The sequence below is a fragment of the Phoca vitulina genome, unplaced genomic scaffold (genome assembly GCF_004348235.1).
Source record: "Phoca vitulina isolate PV1807 unplaced genomic scaffold, GSC_HSeal_1.0 scaffold9, whole genome shotgun sequence".
Taxonomy (NCBI): domain Eukaryota; kingdom Metazoa; phylum Chordata; class Mammalia; order Carnivora; family Phocidae; genus Phoca; species Phoca vitulina.
Genome location: NW_022589712.1, coordinates 50,897,360 through 50,914,027, shown reverse-complemented (window position 1 = coordinate 50,914,027; position 16,668 = coordinate 50,897,360). Strand labels below are relative to the sequence as shown.

Below are 16,668 nucleotides of genomic sequence, written 5' to 3'. Positions count from 1 at the left end.
AGGGAAGAATCAGTGAATTTGAAGATAGATCAAAAGAAATGATCAAACTTAAGAGAGAAAAAAGACTGAAAAAATGAACAGACCCAAGATCATGTGGAACAATAGTGAATGATCTAACCTATGTGAAATTGACTTTCAGAAGGATACAGAGAGCAAATAGAGCAGAAAAGGTATTTGAAGAAATAATGTCCAAAGTTCTCCCAATTTAGCAAGAGACCTAAATTTACAGATTAAGGAAGCTTAGTGAACCCCAAACTAGATAAATATGAAGAAAATGACATGTAGGCATATCATAATCAAACTATTGAAGAGTAAAGATACAGAGAAAGTCATGAAAACAATCAGGAAAAGCAAATACAGGAAAACAATTCAAATGACCACATTCTTTTCATACCTCCGGTTTCCATCACACCACAGGAATGAATGAAGAGCCACAGAAATGGTAAACATCTGGATAAATGTAAAAGACTTATTTTTCCTCTTAAAAATTTTAAAATACATATGGCTGTTTAAAACAAAAACTATAATTTTTTTCTTATGGAGTTTATAATATATTTGGTTGTAAAACAAATAACTAGAGCATAAAGGGTGTTGGTGGAGTGGGGGCGGGTGTAAATTGACTTCTACAGTCACAGGTTTCTACGGTATTACATGGAATGATACTGACTCTAAGTAGAGTGGGAAAAGCTAAGGATGTATATGTAATCAAGAGCAACCACTAAAAAACAATACATAGAGGTATAACTAAAAAGCCAATAGATAAATAAAATACATTCAAACAATCCCAGAGATGGCTGGAAAGGGAAAAGAGAAAATAAAGACAACAAACAAAACAAAATTCATGGTCTCCGAGAAATAGGACTAGATTTGGGGTAAGCTCTCTCATAACTTTCTGTCAGTAGGGGAAGGGAGGAGCAAGGCTACAACTGAGTAGAAGTTTATGTCAGGAGGGTGATGGAGATTATACTTGGAATGCTTACAACTAGAGAAGAAATGGAAAGAGGAGAGGTGCAAGACTTGTCAGAGTTCTGAGGCTTCCCAATACAGACGCATGTTAAGCAGATGCTAGATTTCCTTACTACACCTGGTTGTCTCTCAAATATGGATTTTTTGAGACACTATTCCAAACTATTTGTTTTTCAAACCTTAAAACTCAATCCAAGGGAGGTGAGTGGGGGAGATGGGTGAAACGGGTGATGGGGATTAAGGAGTACACTTGTGATGAGCACCGGGTGTTGTATGGAAGTGCTCAATCACTATATTGTACATTTAAAACTACTATTACACTGTATGTTAACTAACTGGAACTTAAATAAAAACCTTAAAAAAACTCAATCCCCAACCTGTACACCCCATACACACCTTTGCTTTCTGTTCCATCCCAAAGAGCTCTCTGCACATAGACCTTTGGGCCTATACGCTCTGCCTTCTTCCTAGAAGGCCTCAAGGATGGTCTTGTCCAGGTGCTTGGTCTTGAACCTTGTTTCAACCTCATTTGGACCCTGACTTTGGCTGCCCCTTGTACTCATGGTATTTATCTCTATTAACTATTCACCTGGGTGTAGCCCCTCACAATTCTGCTGATTTGTGGTCTGGCTCCCCGTCCTGGCTCTTTCTGGCTTTCTCCTGTCTGTGGCTACCCACAATTCGATAGAAGAGACTGAGGCACCAGAGAAGGAGCCAGTGAACAGGAAGAGAGCCAAGACTCTGGAGCAAGGACCAGGAGTAGAAGCGAGGCCTCTGAGGAGTTGGAAAGTATGCAAACTAAATCTCTATACAAAGTGGTTGATTTATAGATTATTCTTTAGGCACACTTGGAGACTAAAATTCCACAAGATGGCGACATTTTCCTACAAAATTAATGCAAGCAGTCCCCTCAAGACTGAAGTAATTTCTAACGTTAAAAATGTGTTACCTGCTGCAAAAAAATTCAGACAGTGAGAGCAATGATTTTTGTTAAGGAGGAGAAGACAAACCTGGGAGGGGCTTTATTTGCATACGGTTCCCCAATTAGTTGTGAAAAGGTGAGTCATGGAGCTGCACATTTTATACAAAAGACAAATGATGAAAAGGCCACTGGTTCTGTTCATGAAAGCAAGCTCCAGGGTCTATGTAGAGTCAGAATGGATTTGAGTCAGGGTGTCACATTAACTGACTATAGCAATCACACTGTATGATCCTTGAGAGGCTACATTTTGTTTAGTCTTTCTTTGTCTGAGGCAGTAGCAGGACATAACATAAAATTCTCATCAAAGGAGTAAAAAAAAATCAATACATAGTTTTCATTTTTGATTCATCAAAAATTTCAGAAATTATCTTCCCAAAGTCAGTTTGTATAAATTTATTGTGTGGGGATACATAGCCAATTCTGTAAAAGACTAAGTCTTAGGAGAGCTAACTTACAAAAACCTACTTAATTTATAAGATAGAATATTGAATTTTTGAATGAAAAATAGTAAGAAATCCCACCACTCTAATGTTAACAAATAGAAAAATTACAAATTAAGAACATTTAAAATTTATCCTGAAAACTGATTCTCTTAAGAAAAAGGAGGTTTAACTAAAAAATAGGAAAGAGGGAGAAATTAAAGTATTATTAATTCAGGAAACTAGATATTGTTAATTTTTTTCCATTTTACAAAAAAAATCTAGGTTCAGAGAGATTAAGAAACTTGCTCAAAGTTATACACCAGCAACAAAACAACTGTTGAGTGCCTACTATGTGTTAGCACTATGTGAGGCACTGGGGAGCCAGCAGCGAACAAAGTCAGCAAGTACTAGAGAAAGGATACCGGTTTAGGTCAGCTCAACCCCAAAGTCTGGACTTTTTTGGTAGTACGTTGCTGAGACATGTGGGGTGATTTTTTTTTTTTTAATTTCATTTATTTATTTGACAGAGAGAGAGAGAGAGAACACGCAAGCAGGGGGAGCAGCAGAGGGAGAGGGAGAAGCAGGCTCCCAGCTGAGCAGGGAGCCCGATGCGGGACTCGATCCCAGGACCCTGAGATCATGACCTGAGCCGAAGGCAGACGCTTAACGACTGAGCCACCCAGGCACCCCTATGAGGTGATTCTTAAGGGGACCACTTGGGATTCCCAAGGGCTAAAGGTAGTAACTATGGTTGAGCCCAGGTTAGGATGTCTGGATTGGTTTTTTTTTTGTTTTTTGTTTTTTTAATCCTAAACATCAGCATGACTCCTTGAACAGAGTAGAATTTCAGAACATTGCTTGTTCAGGGAATGAACAGTAGAATGAGGCCGGAAACTTCTGTCAATTTTGTTCATGGCTGAACCCCCAGTGACTGAATAGTGTCAGGCATGCCGTGAGTGCTCAATTAAGGTTTGCTGATGGACTGCTGACGGGCTGAATGGGTAAGTGAAGATTAAGGCAAATAATGGAGGGTTCTTGTTCCTTAGATGGTGCCAGAACGTTCTCAGTCTAATGGTTTTAGATCTACTTTTGGTTGCAGACACTTTGTTTGGACAAAGAAACAATTGTTCTGGCCCCTGTTCTGCGATGCTTTGACCCCCAGGTACGGTTGCTCTGTACCAGCAGTCCTCTGTACTTAAGTCCAGGGGGAGACAGGGCTCCATGTGAGCAAGTCCTATTTCCTGGATTCCTCTTCTCTCCTTCCCCTTGTTGGGTTGAATATTTTTATATGGTTGGAAATCAGATCATAGGAGAGTCAGTTTTGAAAAGATGGTACAGGGTGCTTCAGGCCAGAAGGAAATGGCAGAAGGCAGGAACCATCTTATTGTTTGCCTTGGTTACAGGGATTTACTTGTAAGCTGACTGTATAAATATGAGCCTCAGGTAACTTCTTAGAACTAGCATGTCTAGTCACACCTCCTCTTTAAATTCTGCACCCCTGAGTAAGCTTGCCTATAGCACTGGTGTCAGCTAGGTCATTTCGGGAACAGCTCCTCTCCAAACCAAACAAATTCCACGATCTTCAAGGTTTATCTTTTTGAAAAATCAGCAGATAGAGAAAAGGAGCTTGTACTGAGTGTCCTGCACAATATATAAGTCTGAGAGTTCACAGGCTCTGTCTCGTTCCATTCTTTATCTCAACATAATCTTTATTTTAGGTCCAGCACAGCTTCACAGACTCCCTGTCTAGACCTCAATCCCAGACTCCCAGACTATCTCCCTGGGGCACGGGCAGCAAGTGTGCAAGGCAAAAATGAAAATCCAAAAGAAGCGTAGTTTAATGTAGTATTATATTTTGAATTTGATTATTTAACCTTCTTTAGTGGTTTTCCTTCTTATAAAAATGTTCACTTTTCTGATTATAAAAATAATGATGGGTCATTGTAAACAATTATGGAATATCAAAAAATATAAAGAAAAAAGTGATATATAATCTTACTACTCAATCGTAAACTCTGTGTACTTCCTTCAAGACTTCTTCTAAGCATCTATTTCATACTGTTGATATGTAAAAATATATAGAATATATAAATATGATATTATGGATATTCTGCCTTTTTAAAAAAGCAACCATTTTATTTACTTACCTCCCCTTTATGTCTTTTTTCTTTCTCTGCTAGAAGTTCAGCCCTTCTTTTAGAAATCATAGTATCCTGTTATAGAACGAGACATTTAAACATTTTAATGGATAATGATAAAATTACTTTTTATGTATTAGTATATATATTTTTTCCCAAAGTGGGACTGGCATTTGGAGGAAAGGATGGTAAACTTTCCAGAAAAGCTCGTGATGGTGGTAATTATGCTACTTCATCCTGTACCTCTGGAACTTCTCATTAGCTATTTCCCTCCAGAGGGATAAACAGCACATGGGGGCAGCCATTCTTTCTACAAATGTTAGAACACCTTTTCAAATTTATTATTTATTTGGTTGCTTTGGTAAAGAGGTAGATTATGTACATGGAGAAATAGGGAAATACTTGGAAGCAATTTGTTGAAAATGTTTGATAATCTTTTATCATACTAATAAAATACAGCCTGATAACATATTAAATAATTTAAGTCATAGTATCTCTCAGAGTTGGAGTTAATTGATTAGCTTATTTATTGACAAATAGCTCAATGCTTCCAATCTTGGTTTTGTTTTTTTTTTTGTTTTGTTTTTGGAAACTCTTACTAATAACAAAATACATCTCCCTGTACCTTCCTCCTACCAATAATAGTTCCTCCCCTGTGGCCATTTGGAACACCTACAAGCTCTCTTCAGCATGAAAGCCCTTCACATTATTTAACACTGCTCTCATGTCCCATCTTTGTCTTCCTAGATCCAGATTTGAAAGTCTCAATCTTTGTGCCCTAGTCTAGATCTATAGATTTGCCCTTTCAGGACATGTCTTATAAATGGAATGAAACATATAGTATGTACTATTTTTTTTTTTAACCTGGCTTCTTCCATTAAGCATAATGATTTTCACCCATGTTGTAGTGTGTTATCAATAGTTTGTTCTTTTTAAATACTGAATAGTATCCATTTTATGGATATACCACATATTCATTCATTCATCCAGCTTTATAAAATTGTAAGATATTTAAAGTGTATCTTGTGACGATTTGATATAGATATACATTGTGAAAGGACTCCTTCCATTTAATTAATGAACACACCCATCACCTCAATATTTATCTTTTTTTTTTTTTTTGGTGACAACATTTAAGTTCTATTCTCTTAGCAAATTTTGATTATACAGTATGATGTTATCAAATATAGTCACCATGTTATACATTAGACCCTCAGATCTTAGTCATTTTATAGCTGAAAGTTTGTCCCTTTCACCACCTTCTCTCTATTTCCCCCACCCCTCAGTCCCTGGCAACCACTTTTCTACTCTCTGTTCCTATGAGTTTGAATTTTCTTTAGATTCCACATACAAATGATACCATGTACTATTTGTCTTCCCCGTCTGGTTAATTTCACTGAGCTTAATATCCTCAAGGTCCATCCATGTTGCAAAAGGCAGGATTTCCTTCTTTCTCATGGCTGAATAATGTCCCATTGTACATATAAACACAACATCTTTTTTATCCATTCATCCATTGACATGTTGCTTCCATATTTTGGCTATTGTAAATGCTACTGCAATGAACACAAGAGTGCAGATATCTCGTCCATATCCTGTTTTCATTTCCTTTGGATATATACCCAGAAGTAGGATTGCTGGATCATATGGTAGTTGTATTTTAAAATTTTTGAGAAACTTCCATACTATTTTCCTCAGTGGTTGCACCAGTTTACATTCCCACCAAAAGTGCAAAGGGTTTCCTTTTCTCCACAGTCCAACCAACATTTGCTATCTCTTGTCTTTTGATGACAGACGTTCTAACAAGTGTAAAGTGATATCTCATTGTGGTTTTGATTTGCATTTCCCTGATGATTAGTGATACCGAGCACTTTTTCATGTACCTATTGACCATTTGTATGTTTTCTTTGGAAAAATATTTATTCAGATCCTCTGAATTTTTTTCAGATTTTTAATCTATTTTTTAATCAGATTTTTTTTTTTTGCTATTGAGTTGTATAAGTTCTTCATATTTTGTGGATTTTAACCCCTAATCAGATGCAAATCAGATATGATTTGCAAATATTTTCTCTCACCCAGTAGAGTAACTTTTCATTTCCTTAATGGCTTTCTTTGTTGTGCAAAAGCCTTTTAGTTTGATGTAGTCCCCATTTGGTGACTTTTGCTTTTGGTGTCAAATCTAAAAAAGTAATTGCCAAGACCAATGTCAAGGAGCTTACCCCCTAAGTTTTCTTTTAGAAGATTTATGGTTTCAGGTCTTATGTTCAAATCTTTAATCCATTTTGAGTTGATTTTTATGGATAGTATAGGATAGGGGGCCCAGTTTCATTCTTTTGCATGTAGCAGTTCAATTTTCCCAGCATTTACTGAAGAGACTATCCGTCCTCCATCATATATCTTTGGCTTCTTTCTTGTAAATTAATTGACAATATAGGCATGAGGTTATTTCTGTGCTCTGTGTTCTGTTCCATTCATCTATGTGTCTAGTCTACTATTGAACCTCTCTATTGAATTTTTTCAGTTCAGTTATTGTATTCTTCAGCTCTGTGATTTCTCTTTGGTACTTTCTTATATTTTCTATCTCTTTCTTGAAATTCTTACTTTGTTTATGCATTGTTCTCCTGATACTGTGAGCATCTTACAAACATTATTTTGAACTCTTTATCAGGTAAATCACTTATCTTTGTTTCAGTAAGGTCTATTTCTGGAGTTTTTGTTTGAAACATATTCCTCATCTCTTTCATTTTCTTTGACTTTGTGTTGGTTTCTGCACATTAGGTGAAGAAGCCACAACTCCTAGTCTTCACAGAGTAGTCTTGTGTAGGAGATGAACCTTATCAATCAGCCTGGACTGAGTTTTTGGCTGTCTCTCAAACCTTGGTGATTGTCCAAGCTACTTTCTTTGTTCTCAGTGGCTCCCAGTCATTGAGCATGTGCCACAACCTGTCAGTGTCCCAAAGGGGAGGATCACACACTGCTTAGACAGATTGGAAGCTGGACTCTCAGGCAGCAACTGTTTTGATGTGGGTGATACGGGTATTTTCTCATTTGTCCAATGTGTACAGGTTGCTCAGCTAGTTTCTGGATTTCTTTCAGACGGAATTGCTTCATGTGTAGCTGTGTGTGTGGGAGGAGATGAATTCAGGAGGCTCTTATATCGCCATCTTGGGTGGGATCCCAGGGTACCCTATCTACCACATTTCATTTATCCATTCATCAGTTGATGGATATTGTGTGGTTTTCACTTTTTGGCTGTTATGAACATTCATATATAAATCTTTATGTGGATCTGTTTTCATTTCTGTTAGATAGGTTCCTAGAGGTGGAATTGCTGGATTCCCTATGACACTTTTGAACATTTTATGTAATACTCCTCAGATTTCAGTTTTAGAAAAGATGTCCTAAACTAATACCTGGATCTTGGTGGTGTCATCATTCCAGGAACTAGTGAAAAAGCCACTGAAAAGTTTAATTCTTTATGTTGCCTCTCCCACTTTGCTCCTGTGTCTGGTATAGGGATACATTAGTGCTGCCACTATCTTTAATTTTATTTGCCTTGGAGAGAAAAGCATTAATGTATTGCAAATCACATAGGCCTCAAATAATTTTTAAATGTTTAATTGTAAATAATATTAATATTTGATTAAAAGTGTTTTCATATTGACTGTATTATTAAAATCAGAAAACTACATTTTTGTAAAGACCATTAAAATCTGAATAGATACTTAACAAATTTACTTCCATATTTTTTTACTGGATACATACCTTGATTTTTGCCTTCAATTCTTTGATGAGTTTTTTCCTTTCTAATTTTTTCTTTTGTTTCTGTTTCCACTTTTCTATTTGGGAAGGAAGGAGTCGATCAGAAATATCTTGATCATCAACTTGTATAAAAACAGCAGCATCTGGGAAAAATCCGCGTTCCCCCAGAAACAGAGCCTCCTCAGGATATCGTGGGAAACCATCTAATATAAAACCTGTGGAACTTGGTAGAAATTTCATAATTTATTTGCTTAAAATATTATAAATATTGATTTAAAATGAAAAAATATTAATAAATCACAACTTTATATAAGATGTGCAATGAATAGTTTTAAAAATTTACTGTGGTATCTTTTATTTCTTGTAATATTTCTACTTGTGTAAACATGGTGTGTCTTCTCCCAAATGTATTGAATTAGATTAAAATGATAATATTTTATACTTACATTTATATTATAGATAAGTTCTCTTAAATTTAGTCTTAGTATTTGATGAAAAATTAAGAGAAAATAAGTTCTCTGCTTGGGAGGAATGCCCAGCCTTATGACTGTGTCACCGTTATGTGAAGGTGGGTTTGGCCAGCCCACCTCTTGTGGGAATCTACCTTTGCATAGTTTTTCTTCTAGTGATACTTCCTTTCATGAAACAGTTTGTACCCTCTTCCCTGGGTCCCCTTATGATCAATGACAATTACTACTGTTTGCATACTGGCTCATATGTGTAAGATGATTATGTTCAAATAGAATTATAAAACTTGCCCAGGTATGATGAAACTATAAGGATCAGAAAATAACTGGAATGTGACTACATTTTTATTATTAAACAATCAGGCTTTATGAACTTGGTTTTATTTATTTGAAAGAGTTAATACTGGGGCACCTGGGTGGCTCAGATGGTTAAGTGTCTGCCTTCAGCTCAGGTCATGATCCCAGGGTCCTGGGATCGAGCCCCGCACTGGGCTCCCTGCTTGGCGGGGAGCCTGCTTCTCCCTCTCCCTCTACTGTTCCCCCTGCTTGTGCTCTCTCACTCTATCAAATAAATAAATAAAATCTTAAAAAAAAAAAAGAAAGAGTCAATATTGGTTCCCTTTTGAATGAGAATTTATCCTGTTTATCTAAAATTTGGCTTGTTTTAGGTATTTATATTTAAACATATGTTTTCTTCCTCATAGGACTTTTATGAAGATTTGACAGTTTGAGGCCTTATCTGACATTTTAAAATATTTCCAATCATATTAAGTGGGCAAATTTTTGTATTTTGGCTGTAAGATGTATGCCTTTTTCTTTAGAGATGCCTTCAGCATAGTCTCTTCTGTGAGGAACGATTTCATCCCTACTGTTCCAGCCGTGCCTTCTTTGTCAATGACTTCTAAATCTCTACCTCTATACCCAACTTCTCTTTTGAGTTTCATTTTTTTTTTAAAGATTTTATTTATTTATTTGACAGAGAGAGAGAGAGAGAGATCACAAGCAGGCAGACAGGCAGGCAGAGGGAGAGGGAGAAGCAGGCTCCCTGAGCACAGAGCCCGATGTGGGGTTCGATCCCAGGACCCTGGGATCATGACCTGAGCCGAAAGCAGATGCTTAACCATCTGAGCCACCCAGGCGTCCCTTCTCTTTTGAGTTTCAATTCAGAATTTTCATGAAGCTGCTTAGTTTCTTCATTGACGTGCCCTTCAGGAATTATGTATGCATCATACTGTCAAAAATCAGACTCATTGTTACCCTTCCACACTGCTCTTGCTTCTGACTCACTGGTATTCAGGTGCCAAACTTCAGAGACACTTGGACTGCCCCCCCAACCCCCTCTTGCTTCTCACATATAAGAGCTAAACCCTGGCATGTCCTTTTCTGTACCCACATTTCCATTTCTACCATTACACCTTAGTTCACCTTATTATATCTTATATATCTATATCTATATAGATATAGATATTGTATTATATCTCTCCAGGACTCATGCAATAGCCCTTTAAAAATGTGTTGATTTTTTTCCCTGATTATAAAAGCAACAAATCTTACTTTAGAAAAATTGGAAAATAGAGAAAAACATGAAAAAGAGCAAGATTATCTATGATTTCATATCCTAGAGATTACTGACATTTTGTTTTGTTTCTTTCCAGCTTGTTCCTTATGTGTCATCTTGCTATTATATTATAAATAACTTTGTATCTTTTTAAACTTAATGTTATATAATAACATTGCTCACGCTATTACAAATTCTTCATTTTAATACATTTTAATGGTTGCATAATACTTAGCTATTTTATTTAGGCTTTTTACAATTTCACTTTCTTACTCTTTTTTTTTTTCTTTAGAGAGAGAGAGAGCACAAGCAGGGGAAGAGGGAGAAACAGACTCCCCGCTGAGCAGGGAGCCCAACGTCAGGCTCAATCCCAGGACCCTGAGACCATGACCCGAGCTGAAGGCAGATGCCCAACCGACTGAGCCACCCAGGCGCCCCTCACTTTTTTACTTTTAATTCTTAAATTCATACACTTTAAAAAAAAAAAAATTTAATGTATGGTGTGAGGTCAGGAGCTAAATTAATGAAGAACAACCCATGACTACATTGGTTTTTTGCTGCTGTTGTTTTTTTTAAAGATTTATTTATTTGAGAGAGAGAGAGAGAGAGCATGAGCAGGGGAAGGGGCAGAGGGAGAGGACAAGCAGACCCCATCCTAAGCACAGAGCCCGATGCAGGTCTGGATCCCATGACACTAAGATCATGACCTGAGCCGAAATCAAGAGTTGTGCTTAACCGACGGAGCCACCAGATGGCCCCCATGACTACATTGTTGCAGTCGACCTGGTTAAGTTTACCACAACTATTGAGCCAATTTAGGCAACAGGAAATTAAAATTAAAGTTGATGACCAATAACCTCACTCACTCATTTAGGCCATGGACTAGGTGAAAAAGAGTGCCCAGAGGAGTACTGGGACTGGCCAGTTATTTGAATTCTCTATAATATAGTTTCTTTATCTCCAAAGTAGATAATAAAAGTTTCTATTCCATTGGGTAGTTGTAAGGATTAAGTAAGTTAATGTGAATAAAATATAGTAGAACAGTATCTGGCACATAGTAAGTTCCATATAACCGTTGCTATTATTGGTACTATAATAAGTATCATTTCTCTTTCTTCTGATAGAGATTTTTATATTTTGGCTGTAAGATGTATGCCTTTTTCTTTAGAGATGCCTTTAGCATAGTCTCTTCTGTGAGGAACGATTTCATCCCTACTGTTCCAGCTGTCCCTTCTTTCCTAATCAGAATTTGAATTCTCTATAATATAGTTTCTTTATCTCCAAAGTGAGATAATAAAAGTTTCTATTCCATTGGGTAGTTGTAAGGATTAAGTAAGTTAATCCCATCATTAGTGTACATGGATTTAGAATATGCATACTCAACCATGACTACACAGTAGAATCACCTGGGGAGCTCTCAAAAATACAATTCTGATTAGGAAATTGTGGCGAAGTTTTAAACTCTGATGACATGGAGATTCTTAAATTTCTCAGTCCTGTCTGAGGTCAGGCTTGTTCTTGGCTTTTAAGAAAGATAACACTGTGGACAGTTATTAAGTGGTCTTAACTGTAATTATTGAAAGGCTCCAAGAAAAAGAGTCCAGCCCATCATTAGTGTATATGGATTTAGAATATGGATACTCAACCACGACTACACAGTTTTCTCAGTCCTGTCTGAGGTCAGGCTTGTTCCTGGTTTTTAAGAAAGATAACACTGTGGACCGTTATTAAGTGGTCTTAAGTGTAATTATTGAAAGGCTCCAAGAAAAGGAGTCCAGCCCATCATTAGTGTATATGGATTTAGAATATGGATACTCAACCACAACTACACAGTAGAATCACCTGGAGAGCTCTCAAAAATACAAATGCCTGGGTCTCAATCTCACACTTCTAAAAATTTTGATTCAGTTGTTTTGGGGAGGGGGCCCCTGGCATCAGTATTTTTAAATTGATTCCTCAACTGTTTTTAATGTGTAGAATCACTAGTTTATAAGTAAAAGAAAAATCTTAAATTTATGCTGGATTACCATTTTTAACTTTTAAGAATAAAGCAAATAAAAGTCAATAATTGTATAATTCTATATAAAATAAGATACCGTATTGGTTCCTTAAGCCACCACTCAGAAAGAATTGTTTCAAGAATTTCGGGAGGTAATGGCTCATTTTCCATTAGATTTAATCTGATTGCTTCTTCTTCTTCTGTAAATTGTACATCTGGAGGCTAAAAACAAAAATCAGAAAACAAAAAAAAATTTAAACTCTGTATTAATAAATAATACTCTATTACATAGTTGATTAGGATAAGACCTTTTCTTCTTAGGTCATTTTTAATACTGCTGCTTGTTAACACTTTAAAACTTGAACTTTTTTCTTTAAATCAATATTTAATATGGCTTAAAATATTAAATTATATATTATAGCTAAGAGGAGTTACTAATGATTAGCATAGCTGATTTTCAAACATGGCCTCAGGGTATCTGTTATCACTTTTTGCTAAGAAATTGTTCAATCTATATCACACACCCATAAGGCTTAACTAATTTTTGTCATTTATCTTATAATTCTTCAACCTAGATCCTAATTAAAGGATGGGCCAGCCAGGCAGTCTTCTGGAATATAATCTATACCTGGGTTCATTTACAAGGGAGCATTTGAGAAGAAAAGGGTCTAACTATATCAGAAATGGTTAAAAATGTAGAATTAAGAACTTTCTCTTTTTAAAAAATTTTTTAAAAATGTTTTATTTATTTATTCATGAGAGCCAGAGAGAGAGAGAGAGAGAGGCAGAGGCAGAGGGAGAAGCAGGCTCCCCGCCCAGCAGGGAACCTGATGCGGGACTCAATCCCAGGACCCTGGGATCATGACCTGAGCCGAAGGCAGACGCTCAACCATCTGAGCCACCCAGGTGCCCCAGAACTTTCTCTTTACAATCCCAGAAAGAAACCATCTAAGAAATATATAAAATGTCTTACAATGCATCATCAGAATTTAATATTTTGAGATCTCTGCTGGTGCTGGGGCAGATTTTTATATTTGATAGAAAACAGAGAACACAATAAAGGAAAACCTTATAGTGTAGGTCAGACATATCAAATAACAGAGTCCCAAATAAATGTTAAGCAACAGTCTTGTCAGGGAAAGCTTTTTAGATTTTTATTGGAGTCATGTAAAACTTAGCATTTTGTATTCTAGATGAGCAGTAAGATATGTATTTAACAAATGGGGAGGATGACATATGGGGGGCTAATTTTTTTTCTTCTTCCTAGAAACTTTAGTTTTATACTGCTTATATTCTATTTCCCAAAATTAATACCAGTAAGCATAATTATCTGCAAAGAGAGTATTAATATAACTACCGGCTTCCTTGTATTTTCTTCTTCAATCTTGACTTCGGCCTGAATTGCAAGTTCTTCAAGTTCTTGTTTTGTAAACTGTTCTTCATCAGAATCTTCTTCAAATTCAGTTCCAATTTTCTTTTCGGTTTTGAGCATTAGTTTCTCTTGAAGAAATTCTTCAAACTGAATATGAAAAATGCCCCATTTTTCTGCTAATTGTCTTCCACAGATGGTTTTGCCAGAACCATGGGGGCCAATAAGGCATATTCTTACTGGAGGAGCCTGCCACGGGGGTGGGTTGGGGAAAGGTAGGGTAGGAGGAGAGTGAAGACAAAGAAGTTTTGAGTAATTTAGAAAACATAAGGCATGGGGTGCCTGGGTGGCTCAGTCAGTTAAGCGACTGCCTTCAGCTCAGGTCATGATCCCAGGGTCCTGGGATAGAGCCCCCACTCAGCTGGAAGCCTGCTTCTCCCTCTCCTACCCCCCCTGCTTGTGTTCCCTCTCTCGCTGTCTCTGTCAATTAAATAAATAAATAAAATCTTTAGAAAACATAGGTCTTATTAATTGCTCTCCCTAAAACTGAATTATCACTTCACAACACCAACAGTGTCAGAAGGCACAACCATACACATATTTTAGTAGTCCTCCTGGGCACCATATAAAAATTGAAGTTCATGAAAATAGCCCAAATTATTCAGAAGCGTTTAAATTGTGTTCTGTATGTTCTGTTTAAGAAAGCATTGGAATTAGGGGCACTGGCTGGCTCAGTCAGTAGAACATGCAACCCTTGACCTCAGGGTTGTGAGTTCAAGCCCCAGGTTGGGTGTGGAGCCTACTTCATTGGAAAAAAAAAAAGAAGGCATTGGTGTTCTTGGAAGTATAAGTGACAATGTATTGTGATTTGTATATTTTGATCTTGTAATCCCATGCTAGGGAATTATACTAATAAAATAATTCAAGAGAAACAAAGCATGACATGCCCAAAGATTTCCTAAGTACTATTTCATATCCACAATGACAAATCACACTATGAAAATACTGTGAAAAATGTCTAACAATTAGATGTTAAAATGGTACATCAAAATGATGAAGCATCATGAGGTCTATGTAGAAATATATAAGCTTTCATTGATATAATGTTAAGTGAAAAAGTAGATTATAAAATATTACATACACTGGAAAGAATATATATCCATGTGGAAGAAGGTGAAAGTAAAATAAAAAAATGAAGGTTCTTGTCTAAAGCTGGTGTAATTATGTGTGTGCTTTATTTTTAAAATGGATAAAATATTACCACCATGTGTTCTTTTATTATGGTAGTAAAATATACATCACATAAAATTTACCATTTTAACCATTTTTTCAGTTTAAATTCAAATATTTATTTATTGAGATGGTATATTTAAATACCATAAAATCCACCCTTTTAATGTATACAATTCAGTAGTTTTGAGTATATTCATTTTAACCATTTTTAAGTGTATAAATCAATGGCAATAAGTACATTCACAATGTTGTGCAACCATCACCACTATACATTTCCAGAACTTTTTCATCATCCCACACTGAAATCCTGTACCCATTAAACAACAACTCCATTCTCTTCCCTGCCTACCCCCAGCTCCTTGCAACCATTATTCTATTTTCTGTTCCTGTGAAATTGCCCACTTACACATCTGGCTCTTAATGTAGCAAGCAATAAATGTAGCTGTGTCTTTTTACTTCAGCTAAAAAGACAGATAGTATGTGTTGGTTTGACACAAGTCATTATTGCAGAAATCAAAAAAGATAATTATTTTACTTTATATTCCAAAAAGTTGCTCTTAGAACTTAGATATTTTCACCATATTGTTATATCAGATTGGGGACTTCACTATTAAGTAAAACGATGAATGTTGGCAGTAAGTCCTTGAAAAAGCACTCAGGAGCAATCATTAGGATTGGCTAGGAATATTGTTTTCACCTTTAATGGTTCTTTATGAGCCACGTACTCCTCGGGATGCTCCAGAAACTTCTCTCTAGCTTCAGGACTTGAAAAGTAGTAGATCTTTTCTCGATATTTAGCTGCTTCGTCTGTGCTGCCTGGTTGTAGGATGAAGTTTTCTTTGAGAAACACTGGACAAAAGTGCTTTGTATCTCCCAAGTGCCTTCTCTTCTCCTTAATTCTATCTTCATTCTACAAATATTATTCAGTTTGGAGAACAGTATTAGAAGTATTTTGATGTAAGACTAAAAATTAAGTAAAAATAAATTAAAATAATGCATCTTGAGTAATATTGAAGCCATAACAAGATGTCTTTAAAACAATCCACAAGGGCGCCTGGGTGGCTCAGTTGGTTAAGCGACTGCCTTCGGCTCAGGTCATGATCCTGGAGTCCCTGGATCGAGTCCCGCATCGGGCTCCCTGCTCAGCAGGGAGTCTGCTTCTCCCTCTGACCCTCCTCCCTCTTATGCTCTCTGTCTCTCATTCTCTCTCTCAAATAAATAAATAAAATCTTTAAAAAAAAAAAAAATAAAACAATCCACAAAAGGCCAGTTCTTGTACTAATTTAATTAATTAAAACATCAGTTTCTCATATCCCTCTGAGTTCACATCTTGAATAATGTCTACTCCGTAACAGTATGTCTTTAAAACACTCAACAATTTTATGTGTACACTTCCAGACCCTTTTCCAAAGTATATCCTACCAATATACGTATAAAAATAGACACATATTTAGGCACAGACACAGTATTTTAAAAAATACCAATGGGATAATACTTTACAAGACTATTCTACAACAAGCCTCTTTTATTCCCCCCAAACAAGATATAATGAACAACTTTCTGTAAAGGTGCAAACATGAGACAAATCTATACTTTTCTTGTACCACTCTTGTTCAATTTTTATATGAGAGTTATGCAAATTCCAAAAATGAGCAGGGAAGTATTGCTATTTTTTTATGATGTGGAAGACTTTTTTTTAAAGATTTTATTTATTTATTTATTTAGAGAGTGTAAGTGTGGGGAGGGGTGGCAGGAGAGGGAGAAAGAGAATC

General features: G+C 36.3%; 1 protein-coding gene across 1 annotated transcript in view; it reads right to left on the bottom strand.

The window, feature by feature from the left end:
- The window catches only part of AK9 (adenylate kinase 9), a 127,168-nt gene that overhangs the window by 31,064 nt on the left and 79,436 nt on the right, over nt 1-16,668 (bottom strand). The window contains exons 22-26 of the mRNA XM_032408265.1: nt 15,594-15,806; nt 13,652-13,912; nt 12,392-12,516; nt 8,274-8,493; nt 4,518-4,583 (exon numbers count right to left, since the gene is read on the bottom strand). Coding sequence (XP_032264156.1) covers nt 4,518-4,583; nt 8,274-8,493; nt 12,392-12,516; nt 13,652-13,912; nt 15,594-15,806 — 885 coding nt within the window. The remainder of the gene's footprint in view (nt 1-4,517; nt 4,584-8,273; nt 8,494-12,391; nt 12,517-13,651; nt 13,913-15,593; nt 15,807-16,668) is intronic.